This window comes from Haliotis asinina, chromosome 6, assembly GCF_037392515.1.
Source record: "Haliotis asinina isolate JCU_RB_2024 chromosome 6, JCU_Hal_asi_v2, whole genome shotgun sequence".
In the NCBI taxonomy this organism is placed as follows: Eukaryota; Metazoa; Mollusca; class Gastropoda; order Lepetellida; family Haliotidae; genus Haliotis; species Haliotis asinina.
In genome coordinates this window covers 10510672-10532836 of record NC_090285.1, presented here as the reverse complement: position 1 = coordinate 10532836, position 22165 = coordinate 10510672, and the positions used below count along the sequence as shown (strand labels likewise).

Here is a 22165-nt window from a genome sequence, read left to right as displayed (position 1 = left end):
AATAAATATTTATCTTTGTGTTGTCGGAGAAGGAGGAAAATTGAAATTGCTACAAACAGCTTTTCATAAAGCTGGCTCCGCAATATGGCCTGAATATTGTGTAGTTAGGCATTAGACAAGCAAGCAACCAAACCACACTTTGAGGACCGTACTGATCAACATCGTTTGTCCAGGTAGGCATTCTGATTGAGGGAAACTTGTGCAAACACACAGAGACATACATACATGCATACGTACATGTTTATCCATCCACCCTTGCATGCACATACGCACGCACACGCAGACGAACATACTTACATACGTGCGTACGTACGTACGTACATACATACATACATACAAGAGGTAGGACATTCATGTTCAGTGCTATGTATAGAGAAGATAATTATCTATGCCAGGGTTTATCGAGGTTTATGTTCTATCTGTGTGGTTTGTTGCCAAGGTTTACAGTTCAACATCCACAGTCAGAGTTGTCTCATAATAGTACTTCGATCCAACAATTCTTTGAAGCCTCGTTCTCAGAGGTCTACACATGTAGTGAAAATGGCTTTGGTTCCAGGAAGGTTTGTATTTCTGGGTATAGGAAAGACAGCAAGACGAAGTGACGACCTCGACCCTGCGTGATCCATTTTCTTAACTCATGCAACCTATTCAGCAGTTCACTCCAGCAGGGGTGCTAAGTCGAGCCATTAACAATGCCATCTATTCTGACAACAAACACGAGTATCTTTAGCGTGCGTCCACTCACGTCGCTAGCTGGGAAGACCTCGTCTCTCCAAATACACCAGAGTTCAATCACCGTGTATTTTCCAAGACAATTCTATTACGATTTATCAATATCTGATTCGAGTCAGTGTCTGCTAAGTCCAGCAGGCAAAATTCCTTCGAGTGAAGTTGAATCAAGATAACCCCCTCGACCTTTCCAAAAGGTCATTGATTCCAACCTAACGGCCAGAGATTCCCTCCGTCTGGTGCCTCTTGTATCATTGAAGCGGACAGTGGTCAGATGCCCGTCTGACGTCTCAATTTGACCACTAGAGTCCACAACATCAATTATCAATTAGCTTGGCTTCAATTATCAATTTGGTGTTATAATAAGGAGGGTATACGTTATAAAGGGGGAGTGGAACAAGACTGATCATTAAAATTTTAAGGCTTTGTTAATGAAAGGATGTTTGAAAATCACATTTAAAGAGAGATAAATGTATGGGTCTCGAAATCTTGGACGATAACTAAACGAAACGAGCATGTACATTGTGGCATTGCAGTCACATTGTGTATGTTTTAACAGGCCTTAAAGGAAAGAAATTTCACATTGTGTGCCCCCACCGGATCAGCGTATGACGTGCGTCCCGAAGTATATCAAAGACAGTGTATTACATTAATCGCACTGCAAATGTAAGCAATGCGCATAAAACAGACACAGACACTCAGAGAACCGATAAAGCACACACGCACACGCACATGCACACGCACACGCTGGTTTCGAGTATGTTACGTAATTTACTTCATAATGGTAATGCTATCATGAGAACATGAGAGACATCTGTCAACTTTGCATTGTTACAATCTGATTTTGAACACAATTAATAAATGTCTACGCCAAACGTGAAGTAAAATAAGGTGATGATAATGCTGCTATCGATAATAGCATCACAGTGATGGTGGTGATGATGAAAAAAGAAGAGGAGGACGAGGGAGGAAACAGGAGCCTGCTGGGGATTTAACGAGCGCTTCCGGGAATCCTGTTTATGCACGAAAATGAAATGAAACAAAGTTTTGCAAACACTAAATACTGCCATGGATGTGGAATGATTCGTACCGCTCCGACAATGTCCAAATGCACTTCCTGTGTACATGTATATTGGCCAGTGACCTTTATACGACTTAACCTTGACTAGACTTCTCGGTTCTCGGTGGTTACATATTTTCATGAAACGTTTGGCTCATTTCGTCCCAACGTTGACTTATTTGATTTGCTTTAAGCTTGAGAAAAACCGTACCCCTTGTAAATTCCTAGGTCCTTAAGTTCTATGACTTTCATCATAAATTCTCTATTCCCTTGGAGAATGTTGAAAGAGCAGTGCTAAGCCCAATATTGGCGTTGACTGATATAGTGGAATTCACCAAATCGTATTGATGGCATAAACCGGCGAAATTATTCGACGTCAATATCGTCATCTCCGAAGGGTTGTCGGGAGGGCAAATTGAATTTCTCAATGCGCTTAGAGCATGCTTCCGGCTAATTGATTTGTCTCAAACTCGGATCCTTCTGGTTGAAGAAATTCACATTACTTGGAGAAATTTAGAGCCAGTCAATTCGATAGCAGTTCTATATTCATCCATTTTGATATCTCGAATATTTATGGTTACAAGGTTAACTGGAATTCGGTTTGGGAGGGTTTCACGGAGGATACGTTCTCGTTCGCGTTATCGATAAACAATTCCGTCGACGAGCAAAAGAACTGGCTGCAAATATTGCATCGAACGCAAACTTGCCCAACGAGGAAAAAATATTTTACGAGGGCATCTATAAGTTATGACTTCAGTCGTTGAGGAAACGGTTGAGATGTTCGGCAGTCTTCGTGAATGTCCGGCTCTTAGAATTTTGCGAAGGAATACAACCTTGAAACTATTTCTTGATGGGGCTTTAATTGTACAAACGCGCTCGATGTGATCTGAAATATCCCTAAAAACCCATAATATTTAACAAACTGCGTTCTTCGCTCACCGAAAGTATTGATCGGAGTTGTATGAACGCTGGGAAGTGTGTTCCGAATGTTAGTTTGTTCACGCCGCTCTCAGCACTATTCCAGCTATGGTTAAAGCGTCCGCTCGTCATCTCCAGCAGTCCGATGCCCCACGTGGTTTAAATGCCTAAAGTCCATTAATGGTGGACGACAGCAAGCGCTGATCAATGAGAGGGCTTGCTTTGACCACACACCCTTTTATGCGGTTTTATCCTTCTTGCTATCGTCCTCTATTTGTGTCAGAATCGTTTAGTTTAGAGTCAAAATCGGCTTTCAGTCGACTTGTAGGAATGACAATAAAGAACTGGTTGGTGTCATGAGTGATGATCGATAGGCCACTCACCAATGATTATGTTGAAATGAAGTTTTAATTGAGTTCATGCGATGGTAGCGATTGGCAAGGCAGGCGGATGCTTCAAGAAGACTGGTCATATTCTCTACGCTGCGCAACCCCACTTGCGCTACAGTTTGCCTGTGCACTGAGGTGTCCGGCCTTGTCCAGATACTTTGCACCGTGAAGCGTTTCAAGTCGGGGGTAATCTCAAATACTTTTATGCTTAAAAAAATCTTTAATCCTCGCAGTGAGGCGAGGGCCTCTGTTGCGACATTCGCAAACCTATGATATATACTGTGGTTACGACAGATCGTAACGTTACGCACGCGTTGTGGGTCGGGACCCGGAATTTACCATTTAGGTCGTTCATTATTTCGTTCTTTCAGGTCCCGTGAAGATCTGGGTTAGATTTGAGCTTCAGCAACCTATAATGGGGCTATATGCCTGATGCAACCCTGACTAACGAGATCGGGTGGTTAGGCTCGCTGACTTCCTTGACTCATGTCATCGTATCCCAGTTGCGTAGATTGATGCTCATGCTGTTGGTCCCTGGATTGGCTGGTTCAGACTCTATTATACCGTCTCTGTATAGCTGCAATATTGCTGAGTGCGGCGTAAAACTAAATTCACTCACATTGCGGCTTCGTCGGACTAACACACGCAATACCAAATCTGTAGATCGGATGAACTGTGATATATACGCTGTGATATGAACACTCTAATCATTTTACCTCTTTGATAATTTTGGCAAACGACACTTATGTAGCATTGCCACAAACAGAGAAAGTTTTAGGTGATAGATATGTATATATCACGCACTATACAAACAGTTTGCTGGATACACATAAATAGCTCCAGTGTCTAGTGACCTACATAATTCTACGTACCAATCATTTCTGAAACCAATTTCTGGAATCGATATGGCACTCCGTAAGTTGTGACATTTACTGCCTCACCGATATCATCGAGTGCAGACACTTTCTTACAATTCACTTTATCTTTATTTATTGTCATCAATAAAGATACCCATCCATGATAACGGGACATATTAGGAACAGTTTAACACCTTATCAACATTCGTGAAGAAGGCAGTTAGGTTTCAGCTGCAAACATCACCGTGAGAGTAACCCTATTATCTCCTGATCATGGAAGAAGTACGCATGCGCACACGTTTTGCACGTGAAGCTCGTAATTCTTGGGTTACGAAGTGCTTGGTTCACCTTGCGGTGCCTGTTGTTCTTGACTGAACAATCACAGAATATTTCTCTACACATTCAGTCGTGACCCTCGATATTTTGTTTTTTGAGATAGGTTATTGACGCAGCTGTGAAGTAGAATATAGGATATGTAGATCGGCATAATAATTGACAAAACCCGTTTCACCATACCGACTGACTAGCTTCAAGTTTCACTTCTGTAAAACAGTTCCAGCTTATGGCCTCCGCATTGCTGTTGAGGTACTTGTCTTTGCATGAGTTACCCCACAAGATCGGGTTCGAAGGTCGTCAGCCCGTGCTTGTCGTAAGAGACGATTAACGGGATCGGGCGGTCAATCTCTGTGCCGTGACAACGCATGACGTTTTATCCCAGTTGCGTAGATCGGTGCCCATAGTGTTGATCACTGGACTGTCTGGTGCAGACACGACTATTTGGAGACTGTTGCATCTGTTTGTGACTGTAGCAACCGCTGGGGTACGCTCAACTTAGCTGGTCGTGATTCAAAGACGTGATCTCTCAACAGGTCGTGCTACATAGTGTTATTTTACCAGACGTTTCTTCTGGAAATTGTTTTGTTCATTTGGTTTATTGAGATCATCGTCCATTTCAGACTCCTGGGAGAGCTTGACCGCATGGGAGTGGCCAGATCGAGGACGAAGGGCGTGGTCAGCGGTAACTATGACAAAACGGCATTGATTAGACATGTTTCGTTCATCGTGTCATGAAGTCTTTATAAGATGTGAATACTTCTGAAGCCTCTTTGATCCATTGCATGGAACGAAACATGGATACATCAAATCAACAAATGCATGCAGTTGGCTGATGTGACCTGTCCTCGGTTTTTTTTCTTTTTGTCCAAAATATGTATGACTGAATCGGTATGTTACTTAATCGATAACAAAAGTTTAGATAAATGTTACTATACCCAGTCTAGGTAAACTTAATCTTAATGTATTTCGTTACACTCCACCACACACTCCTCCACCACACACTCCACCACACACTCCACCACACACTCCACCACTGAAGTACTGAGGATAAGTTTACTTAGACTGTTACTATACCATACTTTCGCTGCTTTTTCACTGGGAGATAAATTACTGAAGTTAAGACACTGTGTTGTGATAACAGACTCGCTTACTCATATATTCTTCCCACAGGCCATAGGCGTAACACTTAACTCACTCACACGTAGGTAATAAACTCAAGGTCTGGCGTATTATAACAGCTAATCTGACAGATTATCATATTTATTTGAAAAGAAAAAGAAAAGGAAAACCTAAGTCAAGGAAGGAGCGCATAAGCTGTGTGAAAGAACCTGTTTCGACTGATTAAAAACTGTAATATGAAAGAAACTGCTCTTTATCTGTCTTCCTTTAAGCATTACATATTTTGTATATATGTTTTTGTAATACTGAGGAGTAACAGGGTTTTTTTTACATGTTTTGGACAAAGGTTTTCACGTCTTAAGCAAATGTATACACCCTTGCATCTCTATTGGTTTTGAAGTTTTCTTGAAAGAATATATATAGCATCCTAAAGCATCTGAGTATTGTAAATCTTTTGAGATTTTTAAAGCCTGTGGTAAGCAAGGCAAACTTCTTGAACCTGAATATGCATGAAAAATGATCTTTTTTCATTTCTTCCGTTAGTTGTTGAACTTAAATTTTTGCACGAAAGCACACATGCCACTAAAAAACAGCGAATTATAAAGCTGAAATATTATACCAAACATCCATGTAGTATTCGTTTTCATGAAAGGTCAAACCTTTTTGTTTTCTGTGCAAGGATAAATGTTCATGATTAAATTCTTTTTTTTGCTTATAGATTAAAGCTGGTTATTAAAGTTTGCATCGCGTTTCAATTATGTAGAAATATCGCATATCATATTTGTTTGAATAAATATTACTTCATGGTCACTGATGCAGGATCATTTAAATGTCATGATATACATAAAAACATGTAATCGGTATTTCGCAATGGCCACTCTTTCATTCCCTTATTTTTAATATTGCATAACCCATATGCACTTTTCTTTGGTTCAGTAATAGTGCTGTGTGTTTGTTAAAAAACAGCTATGCCTATCAAAAACGCACGATACCAGCGAACATATCCCGGACCAAATACAGCGCTGTGATAGAGTAGTCTCCCTTTGTACATGGTTGGTTAATGCTGCAACTGAGATGTGAACGTTGGTGCCCCAAGCTGCTTTTCTAGAAGCTAATACTGCATCAACGAGGTACTTACTTCTCTTACACGTATGTCAAACATTTCAAATCCTGTTTTGAAAAGACAACAAACAAAAAGCATGACAGAATTGAAGAAGTGAAGCCTTCATTTGCCAATTGACACTGTAAGAGCAATTTCAGTGTAACTGATAGGCAAGAGCTGTTTTTATTGCAGTGTATGTTGTCAGTGCCAATGAAACGCATTAGTGAAACCATCCTTTTAAGCAAGCATCTCCATTTTCAAATTTAATTCATAATGAGTCAATTTGTGAATACAATCAATAACATTGAAATTCGTAGCTTCTTGTGCTATTTTCACAAATGTCATTTCTTTGGCTGGATGTTGTCCTTTAAGCATGATATCACAATGCCAATACTATTGTTAGTAAAATATAGTAAAATTAAAGTAAATTAAATAAGAGACTTTCGTAACGTTTTTAAGCTTGGTTTTCTCTTTATTCATCAGCATTACCAAAGTCATAAAGTTTTTAAGAGCATTAAATTTCAATAAAGAGAGTAGAGTACTTTCGAGAATGACTGGTAAAATCTATGATGTAACCCCAACTGAAGCTACAGACAGACAGAACCAAGTTGCCTATGACGTCCATCTTTTAACCCAAGCTCACCACTCTGCCTATTGCTGTAGCCTGTTTCACCGTTGTGCCTGATATGCAGGTAAGACAAACTTACATTTTATGGTTTTACAAATTTTGTGAAGCATGTAGTGAGTCATGTCCTGTACAACTTCTATTTGTCAGTGTGCTTTGATGTTTAGTGCTGCAGTTAGGTATATTCCAGCTATATGGCATCAGTATGGGAATAATCAAGTATGGACCAGACAATCCAGTGATCAACATCATGAGCATGGATCTACACATTCGGGATATGATGACGTGTTCAGCCAAGTCAGTGATACCTGATCCCATCGGAACCCGTTTCGCATCTCTTGCGACAAGCATGGGTTACTGAAGGCTAATTTTAATCCAGATCTTCACGGGTTTGATCTTTCACTGGGATCCAAAAATTTCTGTGATATGTGAAGTCAGCCAATCAGGCTTGAAGCCTTAATATTAGTATCAATATGTTAAGACAAGAATGTGTGTTTTCTGTACAAATACTGGCAATCAGTTCCAAATGAAATTAATGATGGATGTACCATTTATATTGATGTGTATTTTTTTTTAATAAATTATTATCTGCATTTTCAGTATCCAGGTGGTGCAGAAGTGCAATGCCAGCTGAAATGGCACCATAGATGACCATGGTCAACCACAGCTTACCACAGTAAACCATGGTATTACCATGGTATTACCATGGTTTACCATGCTAAACTGTGGTCACCAACATTTCTTCTCATTAGGCCTACAATGCTCATCACTGATCATGGTCACTGCCATTTTACCATGGCAGACCACGGTCATCCTAGACAAAACCATTTCAGAACACGGTCTTCTCATTCAAAGCAGTGGTTGACCATGGTCATCTCATAAAAGTCCATGGCTTTCAATGGTCATAACAGATCATTTTAAATTTCAATAAATAAATATGATAATTAAAAAATCTAAAAGGGAAACTGTGTTTCATTTATGAATAACAAATAACCGGAACATTCAGTGATGTGCTGTACCAGTATATCAACAGCATTACTTAAGGACGTGTGTGTAAAACATAATAGTGGCAGAGAAATTATATTTTCCAGAAATTGATAATTGTCTTTTATGAAGATATAGATATCTTACAGATCCTTGTTCTCACATTTGTATGCATTAAACAACTAAAATAAACACTTCACTGAGTGAGAGACATGTTAAAATGAAGTTTGATTTAATAAAAAAAATATAGGACAACACTTTGTCATAAAAAAATAATCATAAACAGAACCGTTGACTAAGTTAACTTACTGATTATTGATACATGCAGAGATACACTAACAAATAAGGAACGTCTGATGTTTTATACTCTGAAAAAGCAATGCCAATATAACCCTGTGCACATCTGAAAATAAAATAGGTACGGTTGACTTCTCCTGTTCCCCAGTTGTAGTTTTTGAGTCGGGTTGCCTTTACTTCTTCTTGTTTTACAATAAACACAACAAACACTGTATGACAGAAGTCTAAACAATTCTGAGTCTAACACGAGTTGTCTTAGTAACACAGACAGTACAAGGTAAAACTTACTTTCCGTTCACAGCTGTGTAACCATTTGGTCCTGTGGAGGTTTTCTAATTGTCTTTTGTATTCATATTTACTTCATGAAGTAAAACGTGGAAGTACACTGTCAAAATCATCTCATTTCATTGAATTTCTCCTGTGATGAACAGAGTCATCAAGTGTCCAGATGCACATTATAAGTAGGTGTTTAACAATGTTGATGGTGAAGCAAAAACGTAAAACATTAAAAGCAATAACAATTCACTTGGTGTTAGAAATAATAAGAAATGTGGAAAAGTATTTTGATATTGATATGTTCGTGTGACAGCTTTCCAAACCCGTATGCAGATCTACCTGTTGAAAAAAAAATCAATGCTCTCAACTTTTGAACACAATTCACTGTCACTTCCTGTTCATCATGTGCTATATGACCATGAAGAAATTAGGTCAGTTTTGACTAATGAAATTAAATGTATGACTGGGGATTTGTGCATAAATTGTCCTTCTGCATTATGATCAGTTTGTGTTAGAAAGAACAAGAAAGCATTGTGAAATGTTTTGTTAATGTAAAAATTTCAAATACTGTGAAATACTGGACTGAAACAAGTTGTACGCTTTCACATTTCTGATTGTTTTCTTTCATACACAAGTTTTGTACATAATGTAAAATGTAACCAGATGACCCAACAGGACCTACTGCCATGTATTTGTAGATATGTTGCCTCAAAAATCAACCTGTGCATTTATCAAGACATTCCATTAAAATCAGCAGTTCTAACGCAGTTTCTCTACAATTTAAGTTTGAAGTCCAAGTCATGCAATTTGTTGCAATGATAGATGTATAATACTCTTCACATTTGCTTTTAGAAACAGTCATCACCACAAAAGATCTACATGTGTGGCCATAAGGACCTTCTTACCAATGAAGTTCATAGTCATCATAACAAAAGCAAATAAAAACAATTATTTTTGGAAATGTCTAAAATAATTTTGTTTACAAATATGATGTTGTAAAACATGTTTCAGTCCAAAACAGTTTCTACCTATTTTCATATATCTTTGCATGATTAAGGGTTGTTTTGTCAATTATGCATGAATGAGGGTTGTTTTATGATGAAGGTGAACGGATCCATAAGTCCTGACTGCTTTGCACTGGACACATGAGTAACTGAAGAGGGGAGTGAAGGATGCATAATGGGCATTTTGCATTCTGTCTGATTGATAATTGGGTTTTTTGAGTGATGAAGCTATCGAGGCAGTATAATTGACAATGATCCAATATATTAGTTTGGGTGAAATTTGTGTTAACTTCATATTCAAGATTGTTGCACTTATTTAACAATGTAGATGGACAGGGTTCAAATTGTTTTTTTGGATCTTGCACTGGTGCAACCTTTGACTGCAAAGTGCAACCACATATTTATATCCATATGTACCAAGAGCTTGCTAATATTTTGCTGTTCGGAGAACACAGACTTCAGTTTGAAAACAGAAAGATGAGGCAGTGTGGTAGCCTTGAGCTTAACTCATCCTGGTGAACTTCTTTACTGGAAGTGTAGTTGTAATGGGTTTTTTTAAAAATTGTTTATGAATTTATTTGGTGACTGTAATGCTGCCTCAAAAATCAACCTGTGTATTTAACAAGACATTCCATTAAGATCAACAGTTCTAAAGCAGTTCCTCTACAATTTAAGTTTGAAGTCCAAGACATTCAATTTGTTGCAATGATAGACGTATAATACTCATTCACATATGCATTTTGAAACAGTCATCATCACAAAAGATCTACATATTTGGCCATAAGGACCTTCTTCTTACCAACAAAGTTCATAGTCATCATAACAAAAGCAAATAAAAACAATTATTTTTGTAAATATCTAAAGTAATTTAAATAATTTTTTGCTGACCCCAAAACATTTTATGTCATTTTTCATGCTCCCAAATTGTATAACATGACATGACACCCCCTTCCCCCATATTGAGAAATTACCAGTCCCTACAGAGATAAAAATTTTTGTAGATATCTTCAAAATCAGTAGAAAAAAATTGTACTATTATGCCCAGACAAATTTCACCTGCCATCTTTCCGTTAATTCATGATAAATACAATATTCCTAATACTGTTCTTCAGACACATGATGATGATGATGATGATGATGATGATGATGATGATGATGATGATGATTGTACTGATACAAGGACGTTTGAACCCTGCATATTATAATTGTGACGTGAACTGAGCTGAGGTGAAATGGGCTCTAGTATTATACTTTAACATTATATTTGGTTTATATGATGACGTGCATACGTATGTATAGTATTCCCAGAAATTATTGAGAATCATGTTGCGTCATGTAACTCATTACGTTTATTAACTTCTGGCGTTTTACTTACATAAACATGTTAAAACATCATCCTTTTACAGTCTCAGTCTTGTTTTAGTACTTTGTTAGACCTCCTTGCTCAGCAATGCATGCTTGAATACGCCTAGGCACACTACCCATCAAAGTTTGTAGGTAATCGTGTGACAGGGTATCCCAATATTGGACCACCTCAGCCTTCATGTCTTCAATATTTCTCAGTCCCTTTTGGTTTATTCTGTCCTTCATGACTCCCCACACATTCTCAACTGGGTTTAGGTCTGGGCTGTAACTGGGCCAGTCTAAAACTTGAACATTTTCGCCATTTGGGTCATTATCATGCTGGAAAATCCAATCATCTTCATACAGTGTTTGTGCTGTCGGAAGAAGGTGACCATTTAGAATGTCAATGTATCTTTCTTTTGTCAAGTTTCCCGTGAAAACACACAATGGCGTCACTCCGCGAGCCGATATGCCACCCCACATGTGAAACTTCGGGCTATGTTTTGGTCGCTGGTAGATAGGTTTGACAGTATCTTTGGTCCAAATTTTCACACAATTAGGGAAAAGCCAAACAGAACTTTCATCCGAAAAGAAAACATTGTCCCAATCTTGATTTTCATGAGCCCGACACCAGTTTAAACGTTTTTCCTTTTGTGCATCTTTCATCAACGGCAAGGGAATTCCACGTTTTTTCACCCAATTAAGTCTCTGTAATTCAGGCCTAACTGTTTCATTGCATACCTGAGGACTTCCTCTGCTAATCATTTCATTTATGATGTTCTCAACACTTTTCAATTTGCCCCTACTCACAATCTGCCCAAGTCTTCGGCGATCCACAACACTGAATTTCCTAGGCCGACCTGCCCCTGCTTTGTGCTCTATCCCGGTTCCTGTTTGAATATTCTTCAAAGTTCTGTATACTGTATACAGAGGAATACCATGTCTACAAGCTAACACTTTAGCATCAGCCTCATCCCTTTCAAAATCATCTAGAATGAGCTTTCTTTGCTCTCTTGCTGTAAATTCTGCCATGTCAACATAGGAAGCCGTCTGCTCAGACAAGGGAGATAACTCTTGACGTAATGAGCTGCCTTCTAAGCCTTCAAGAGTTGTCTCCCTTATTTAGTATGCTTAGTGCATAGTGAAAGCCCTTTTTCCAATCTTAGCATCATTAGAAAAAAAACAAAGATTTTCTCAATAATTTCTGGAAACACTGTATGTCTGTCTGCTTGTACTAGCCCAGAAATAAGCTGGTTTTATAGTGCTAGCTCTTGGAAATACTATGTTTATATTTTTCTAATATATGAATAATATGTATAGCTTGTAGTGGTAATAATTTTTTTCTGAATTTTTATACATATCATTACTCCACTATAATGGCTCCCAGTGTGACTATTCTAACAGACATCATTTTAAAAAAATAATTTTGAATTGGGCATGTCCTGATAATCCATTTGTCCACTCTAAGAATGAGTGTCCGCAAGACTAACTGAATCTACAACTCATTAACACGTGCTGAACTTCCCAAGCTGTATTTCTGAGAGAGAGAAAAAAATGAAAACATGTTCCTCCCACGTCACTTTTTTTCTATAAAAAATGTTTTAAAAATGCCCTACCACCATTGCCACTTTTGAGAAAAATGTGCCTGAGAAACATTTAATTTTTTGTATGGACCTTTATTATTCCACTATTATGGCTGCCATTCGAATAGACGTCTTGGACTAAAAGTTCAACAGTTGGTCCTGACTTGATGTTTATTGATCAGCTGTATATTCCTTACTATCCATCAATGCAGACTTATAAGTACAAGCTAAACAAAAAATATTGTGAAATAAAAATAAGTCCTGTTTTCTGAAAGGTTAGAACTCTTATTTGAGCTGTAGCTATCTTAAACATGTCATTGTCAGAATGTCATGTTTCATTTACCTCCCTTTGACTGTTCATTGCTGGAATGAAAGCAGCATGGCATTTGATAATGGAACTGTCTTTTGTTTTGTTTTTCATAATGCGAGAGATTATACACATGTATGTTTCCCTGGTTTCATTGCTAACTAATACTAAGACATTTTTGTTACTTTGAAAGGTCATGTGAGAAAATAACTTTCAAGCAATATTTATAAAGTGAGCATGATTTGCTGCAATTGAAAGTGATAATGTGTTTTATGAAAGCAAAGTTGTTTCCGATGTTGATGTCAAGACTAAACTATTTCAATGGATTTATTGTTCTTGGCACAACTTGAAATTTAATAACTTCGAGAGGCATTTAGAAGTTGACGCAATAAGGGAGGCTAACACATGAATTTCGTTTTATGCCGCTTTTAGCAATATTCCAGCAACATCACAGCACATTACACCTGAAATGGGCGTAAAGAAGACTAACAAAATATGGATAAGTATCTTCTTTTTTCCACAGAGCAATATTTTGGAGTAGGTTGTAACCTTCTGAGAACACTTGGAAAGTGTAAGCCAAAATATGAAACATGTTACAAGTGTATCCCATGATAGGTTAAAGCTTCTGTTAGAAGGAATATGTATAGAGTCATCAGTTTCTTCATCTTTTCCACAAGATTCTATGGAAGGAGTGCTGGCCTGGAATGTGGATTGTACTGACATTAAATGATGGCACCCTTTGTTACCCTGCTGTGGACTTGATGATACATGGATAAAACAAGATTTGATGATGTCAGAGTGTTTAACTGTGTTTAAGACTGGTATTTTTTATCCATATTTGTATAGCACCAATATCCATTCACAGCTGGGTACCTTGTCCAAGTTTACTGTATGTTGCTGTACCTGCAATCAGGTGTTTGCATGTATTCATGTATTCCCACCATCTGGTCATATGCCAACAGAATCATGGGTTCTTTTAAGTGCACAGGGTTGTGTACTGTACACTAGGGGTTTTGACAACACTGGAAGAGTCTGCACATAAAGTTGACGCCAAAGTTTTTACACCCAGTCACAGGTGGATTTGATCCAAAACACCTCGCTGGACCACTAATACTAGTGATGGCTAGTGGTCCTGTGTGTAGTGCTCAGGTCACAAAATCAGTTGAAGTTAAGCACCGTTGAGCTCGGACAGTCCTTGGATGGGTGGCCGTGTTTGGCAGTTTGACTCCTGAGAGTTTCTAGGACGTCGGTCCTGCCCCACAACGAAGCACATGTGAAACATGTGGTCACACCTTAGGCAAGTGAGTTTGTTCAAGAATTGCATCTGTCCACCCAGGAGAAAATGGGTACCCGGTGAGATAAAGTCATGTGACTATAACCTTCTAGCGCCTAACAGGCAGCTTGGCTATGGGTTGTCTGGGGTAATAATAATGATGTTCAGTGTATGCGCTTAGAGCATGTCCCTTAGTGATGTGGATGAGGCGCCATATATCACTAGCTTGGCTCCTTTGACAGCTTGCCCACTGGGCCCCTTTTCTTTCATTTCCGCTTTTGTATAATTTTAATTTATGAAGAAGGTGAGAACTCATTACCCAAAATATAACTCATTATACTTTAAATCTTTTTCAACAACCATTTATGGAAAACTGTCACCTGGTTCTGATAATATGGGATACCATGGTCAGCTGTTCATACAAAGTACTGGCTATACATTATTGATCTGAAGCATCACACTTTACCAATGGTCAGCTCTTATACCAGTTTATATTACCCAAATGTGGCAACTTTAATTTTAAGATAGTATTTGCTTTTCAAATAATACCCTGTTAAGACATCCACCATGTTTCTCTTTACTGAGAATATCTCATGGACAGAGTAACACCGTAAAACTTAACCTCATAATGTGTTTTCAGTTAAGACAGACTTGTTTACAGATTCTGTCAAGATATTGTCGTTGTACTCTGTGCAGAAGCTTTACCTGTGCACAGATGATCTAAATGTTGCTATTAAGGTTTCAGTCTTTAAAGAAATAGCCGAGAGATCATGTTCATCTGAGCTGACTCCCTATCACCATGTCAATTACCAATAATACCTTGAAAAGGCTCCTCATTTTTCTTAATTATTCATAATGAATCTTTTGGGGTTACTTTTTTGTACTCTTGTCTTAACCACAAGAGGACACTCTGACCTTGTTATCTATGACACAAAACTTTCAGAGCTGTTTCTGTATGTTGGTACAGATTTCCATTGCCTGGATTATGATTCTAGGACTGATAGTACCACACCAGTGTCAATGGCTTCAGAAAGGCATTTCTCAATAGGAAGCTGACCGGCCATAAAATTCTCAGCATTAAAAGCATCTCACTGAGGCAAGACCAGTTTTATTCCTTGTGTTATGAATTCACTGGTCATATTATTTTCAAGATTAAGAACAAAATATAATTAATTTTCTCGCTCCAAAAAATAATATCCTAATGTTATATATGTAATATTCTTGAAATGAGTGTGAAACTGTAACTCATTCAATTCATTTTTAGTCTATGTACACAAACCAAAAGAACTAATGTGATAACTCTTGTGATTGTTTGCTTGGACTGGTGATTTCTATTTTCATTTGTTCCCTCCTTTAGGTTTTCTGAGGACAAAAATCTGTAAAACAAGAAATAAGATTTGCCTGGCCTTATCATGACTTCATCCAGCAGAGTTTAGAAACAGTATGATTTAGTCATACTGATTAGTCTGGTTTGTGGATCACTGACCACTAGAAACTCAACAATGAAAACAAAATCTGAAAGCTCATTTTCAAAATTTATGCATGAAAAACGTTCAAACCGCCCATCTAACTACATGGTTACTGGCTTCTGTTTGACCCCAAAAACTTGCACGACATATGATATAAGGTGACATTTCTATTGTGTTCTAAATCTTTCCACATAAAAAGATGGCATTTTCCACAAGTAATCTTTAAACAGTGAAGAATTAAAATGATGAAAAAAGAACCTAAAATACAAAATGGATCTTTCAAACAGCATAGATTCATGGATTTGTATAGGTCAGTAAATTTTAATGTCCAACTGAATCGAAGAAAAATATTTTTGGGTTTGAAGCAGGAATATTGACCCTGCACTCTGTCAGTTGGCATGTTTAGCAAATAATAATCTTTGTGCATGTTCATAATGCCAGCTATATACTTGGACTTCAGTCCTCCATTTTGATATTTGTTATTGAAACTTCAGGACTCATTTGCACCCAACAGAAAGCAGTGCAATTATTTTGTGAGTATCTTCCCAAAGAGTGAGCGTGAAGGGCTCACTATTTAGTGATGGATAAATTCATCTAAACTCTGATCAGAATAAAGGAACTTTATAAATATATGCATGATTAGTTGAGGAATCAGTCAATTTACTAGTTAACGTCATCTTATTTTTTTTTTAATCTATATGAAGTAATAACATAATCTGTGAATGATCTCTTACCATTAATTAGTTTCACATGCTGTTATAGGTTGAAATAAACTGTAAATAAGCAACTTAACATTTAGATAATTTTACAAAGTTTCTACAATGAAGGGAATCAGTTGTATTCTAGCTATGATCATGATGTTTCTAGTGTTCATGAAAAGATGACCCTAGAAGACCCGGGTTAGAATTGATCTTCAATAACCCATGCTTGTCATAAGAGGCAACTAATTAGACCAGGTGGTCAGGCTCACTGACTTGATTGACACATGTCATCTTATACCAGTTGTGTAGGTTGCTACTCATACTGTTGATCACTGGATTGTCTGATCCAGACTTTATTTTACAGACCACTGCCAATTGTAGCTGGAACATTGCTGAGTGGCATAAAGGTAAACTCACTCACTGATGAAAAGGTCAGCTATAGAAACTCTTCACAAACACATGCAAAGGCACATCAACTATTCATCTTTAGAACACTGAAAGATAGATGAAGTCAGAATTGGGAATAACTTAACTTTATGTCATGTCCTTCATAAGGCCGCCATAAATCTTACCTGAAGCCTGATATATTACACATCAAATGTTAAGACTCACCTAAAACACTCACAATATATTATGTTTGTATATATGGTAACATCAAAGATGACTTTCTCCACTACCTTCTGGGAACCAACTGCAAACCTTATGCTGATGAACTCCATGAGGAACATACATCAAATTGCAGAAAAGCATGTGCAAATATCGTGCATCTGAACAGCTGTGTTTTAGCGTAAAGCTTTGTAAAGAATTCTCCAATTTTCACTAATTTTTATCAGTTATTGAACCAGTGACAATAACTTTTTCAGCGTTATGAATTTATTTAACAGTACATTTATTTTACAGTTTGTGTACCTGTAAACAGTATGAAATATTTTAGGAAATCTAGGTCAGAACAGCTGACTGACGTAAGTGGCTACATTTACAATAGTGAGTCTAAACTTTTGATGGGGAGTATATTCTGTAAACCAAGTCAATCAACGTTTGTTCAAGTTTGATATAATGTTCTCTGAAATCATCATAAAAAGTGCATGCTGGCTTTAATGCCAAAGGCTGCTGGAATATTGCTCGACATGAATAGAAAGTTGACGATCAGAAAGTTGAAGTCATCACTCTATGTCATACAGTCTTGTGGAGAGTTTCATATTTTAGAAAGCTTCTTGTTAGCTTCACAGATGACCATATATGGTGCCAGAAATGCAATCATGCTTTTTCCTTAGAACTGTTATCAGAATTCGTAAAGATCCATCTGTTCAGATAGCTTGCAATGAGATACAGAGGCAGTCAGTTATGCCTGAAATATAATTTTGTTTATAGTATATAAGTTTACAAAAAAAAATAGATTAGCTTGTATATCTATGTAAGACTGCACTGTATGTTTTGTCTGAAATCATATATGTTTCGAAGTGTAGAATCATAGGGTAATCTAGAAACAAATTCAGCCTGATATAGACAGTGATATGAACGTTTTGTACAGCGACACTTCCATGCTGATTAAATGTATTTTGGGAAATATTTAATTTGTCTGGTTTAGAAATTATGACTACTGGCTCTGACACAGTGTTTGTCTCGCTGTGACCTTCTTGGACTAACTTGTACTGATGAACTCTTTATGGTATCAGCCATCAGAACACTGGGGCACCAATGCTGGTTTATCATGTGGGTCAGCATTTGATGAGATCTGACAAAGTCTTTGGATCCAGTGTAATGGCTTGTGCCAAAGTGAGCGGTATGGTCATTGGTGGAGGATGTCCAGACTGAATGGTCCGAAAGTTTGTTTCCTTCAGACATTGATTAGAATGAAGTTATTTGGGGCACCAATGGTGTATCTTTAGAATTCTACACAATTACTGGAGCAGTAACATTGAACAATAGCACAGCTTTAGAGTTTGACAGAACAAATGGACATTGACCTATGGCTTGATTTGGGTAATGAGAAACAGTTGTCAAGTGATTAGTACATATTTGATAAAACTTCACTAACCCAGATTTGTTTGAGAGGTGTCAATATTGAAATTGGTTCAATCAGTTTCAGACCAGCTGAAATGTGAAGTGAATCTATGTTTGTGAAGCTCACTTTTTGTAAATGTCATTAATATTTATTTCTACATTTCTTTCTGAAATAAGTGACAATGATGTTTGAATGTACATCATGGGTGGCAATAGTTTTCTGATTTTATGTTCAACATGGACGCCATTTCACTTCTGCTCATCCCATAGTCTTAACAGCATATTTCAGTATGAAAGTTAATATTCAGCATATGGTAAGATTTTTTAGCTTATTTTGTTGTTTTCCCCAAGTTATGAACATGATGAACTTTGATATTCTTGTAGTTGTTAGTGTTTCTGACCTTTCTCGTGCTGTGTTCATGAAGCTGAAATAATGTGTATAGCAATACTGATGAAATGTTTCAAAATATTGGTCATTGATGCTAATCAGATGTCACATGTGGCAACTTCATTGAAAAGTGGTTTTCATTCACTGCCTAGGTGAAGTATAGGGAGTATTAGGGAGTAACATGTGTGTTGTTTGGCCACATATTGTTCCAAGTGTGAAGACTACAGCCTTTTCATCTCAGCATTCTGCTGGTGGCTTTTTATTGCTTTGGCTACAGTGTAGCTTGTCTCACAATAGAAGTCATTTATGTTGATATTATTTGATAAAAAAAATATTGCCAAAGCTGTAACAATCTCTTCAAATGTAAGTATTAGTTGGTGTATCTTTATCATGAACATTTTCTTGAGAGTTACCTGCCCTTGTGCAAGGATGGAAAGAGTAGCCTATTTTGAGTTCTAATTTATTCCAGAGCCTGGGATCTATCAATCTTTGTGTGACATATTAATATTTCAGTTGCTTACCTTGAGCATAAAATACTTCATTTTAAATGTCCACATGGCAAACATATACATTTTGAACGCTCTTCTATGACCTTGAGTGTTTTAACCTTGAAACATTTGGCCTAGAGCTGTAAGGCGTTCTTTGAGCTGCATGCCACAGGCTGCAGCTGCTAGAATAGTGCTTCAAACGATGAGCAAATGGACTGTTTGAAAAGTTAAAGTATCTCGTTGGCCAAAAAACCTTGTGAAGTGTGTATAGAATCTTTTAATTTGAAACAGATGTTTTTTTTATGTCCTGCACTGAGTCATATTCCAGCTAAGTGGCATTGTCTAGAAATAGTCAAGTCTGAACCCAACAATCCGGTGATGAACATCATGAGCTTAATGATCTCAACGACTGGGATATGATGACGTGTCAGCAAACCTCACCCCCATTCACATCAGTTGCATATGATGCTACGATGTTTTTGCTGGTTTCAACACAATCTCAAGACCTGAAAATGAAACTTGCAGTAACTACAGATTGAAATCCCTTAATTTCTTGCCATCCTCAGAAGCATAAATCACTGCTTATCAAGAAATTACTATTCTAACATTCTCTAAACCACATCAACCACAGTATCTAGACAAGGGACAACTTTTTTTGCATTTTGGGCAAATTCTTTGTGTGCCATTTCAGTTCTGTCATCAGATGGTAGCTGATGAACCAACAATCTATTTTTTTGGCAGGTTTTATTAAAATAGAACACATAAACATGAGCATTAACTATTATGAGATTTCATCTTATTTTAAGTTGCATTTCTTTTGCTGTTCAGTATATGTGTTCTAGAACTGCATTCATGACAAGACCTGGTTTGGCACTTAAAAAGGTCTTATTGATCCTGTTTGACTTACCAGAAACAGAGTTATTATTTTCCCTCAGTATGTTTGCCTCTATGGCAGCTGATCAGATCAGGATGAGAAGTGGATTCAGGGCAGCTTATGTAAATTTGTTTCTTCATAATCTTTGGAAAAAGTTTTCTTATCACATGGTTAGATTTGAGAATTAATTCATTTTCCATCAATTAAGAGGAAATGAGTCATTACACAAATTTGAAATCTGTTTTCTTTTTCTAACTGACCCGTGAAGGTCCTTCTGCAACCCATGCTTGCCATAAAAGGCAACTATGCTTGTTGTATGAGGCGACTAAAGGGATCGGGTGGTCAGGCTCGCTGACTTGGTTGACACATGTCAGTGGTTCCCTATTGTGCAGATCAATGCTCATGTTGTTGATCACTGGATTGTCTGGTCCAGACTCGATTATTTACAGACCGCCGCCATATAGCTGGAATATTGCTGAGTGCGGCGTAAAACTAAACTGACTCACTCACTCTTTTTGTAATTTCAAACTATTTCTCATACCACAGCCAGACCTTTTCTTCACACAAAATATGGAAAGACTAGTTTTGGTTTTATTTGACAATAGTTTTTTTTTTTCAAGAAATGACTTATAAACCTTGTTTTTATATTCAGGCTCCTCAGACTGTTATAGTCATAACAGAATTCATGCTCCCCAGTTCTGTAGGGAGGAGTAGGCTTATGATCCATCCATCCATCTGTCTATCCATCTGGCCTTCTCTGAGTTTCATGTGAAGATCAGGAATAGAAATGGTCTTCAAGCCCATGCTTGTTGTAAGAGGTAACTAACTGGATAGGGTGGTCAGACTTACTGACTTGGTTGACACATGTCATCAGATTCCAAATGCATAGAATGATGCAGCCATATTGCTGGAATATTGCTGAGTGTGGCATTAAACAACAAACCATCCAACCTTCCCTGACTTTCAGAAGAAAGGACACGTTGCTTCTTGTCCTGCTATTGATCAAAAGTTCTTTTACAGCAATAAATTCCAGACTAATAATCTTGAAGTATCTTCTTCAGAAACATTTCAGTGTCTAGGTACCTTAGACATTAATAACACAACTCTCATTCAGACATGCTCGTGACAATAAAACTAATACTGAATTTTTCAATTTGAAAAAATTCAGACTTTGAAAAGTAATCTGTGTCTGAAAGACAGAAGACTGGGATGCTTTATAAAGATTTGAAGGACCATAATAAGACTTCATTTGTCTCATTGTGTCCATACCTCGGAATTTTTTAGGTTGTGTAAATGTGTTTACAAAGTTTTCCAAAATGTCATACTGGTGTGACAGAGAAGGTCAAGCCAGCAGGTGGTGATATTCCAGCCAAATCATGTCAGCCTTTGAATCTTTTAAAGCAAGCAAGATGAAACACTCTCAACTTAACAGCATCCATGACTGCATGAATTTTGTTCCAACCCAACCCATCTCTGCTGACTTTCATAAGTATCTTGGAACCAAATCTGTCCTTGAAGTCTTTTAGACCAGACAAATTGATGATGAATTTTGCCCCACCCAACCAACCCTCCCATACCATAGGCAACTTGGAGTGAGTGCATTCAGTTTTACCCCACTTTTTGCAATTTTCCATGGCAAGGAACACCAGAAATGGGCTGCACACATAATACCCTTTGGGGGAATCAAACTCAGGACTTAAATCTGATGAGCATATGTTTTAACTACCCCCACCACCTCAAGGTAACTTTCAACCAATTCTATCGTTTACATTATCCATTGTTGCAACCTACTGGTTGATAGTATGGCCATCAGGATATGTTGATGCAAGTGCTATATACATATGCTATGCTATCAGAATATTCCCCATGTATAAAGCATTATGTCAATGTGTGTAGTTTCTGAAACCAATCTGCAACAAGTGAGTTCCTCTAGCATGGACCATCAGTCCTCATTTCAGATCATCAAAATATAAATGTTTGTAGTTTCCCCTAGGGAAAATGGGGTAGTGTAGTGTAGTGGTTAAAGCGTTTGCTTGTC

The 22165-nt window shown here is 37.6% G+C and overlaps 1 protein-coding gene across 3 annotated transcripts in view; it reads left to right on the top strand.

Annotated features, from left to right (window-relative positions):
- LOC137286985 (suppressor of lurcher protein 1-like) overlaps positions 1 to 22165 on the top strand; it is a 563849-nt gene that overhangs the window by 128207 nt on the left and 413477 nt on the right. For all 3 annotated transcript variants that reach the window (XM_067819057.1, XM_067819056.1, XM_067819055.1), the window contains exon 2: positions 4910 to 7202. In XM_067819057.1, coding sequence (XP_067675158.1) covers positions 7197 to 7202 — 6 coding nt within the window. In that variant the 5' untranslated portion in view covers positions 4910 to 7196. The remainder of the gene's footprint in view (positions 1 to 4909; positions 7203 to 22165) is intronic.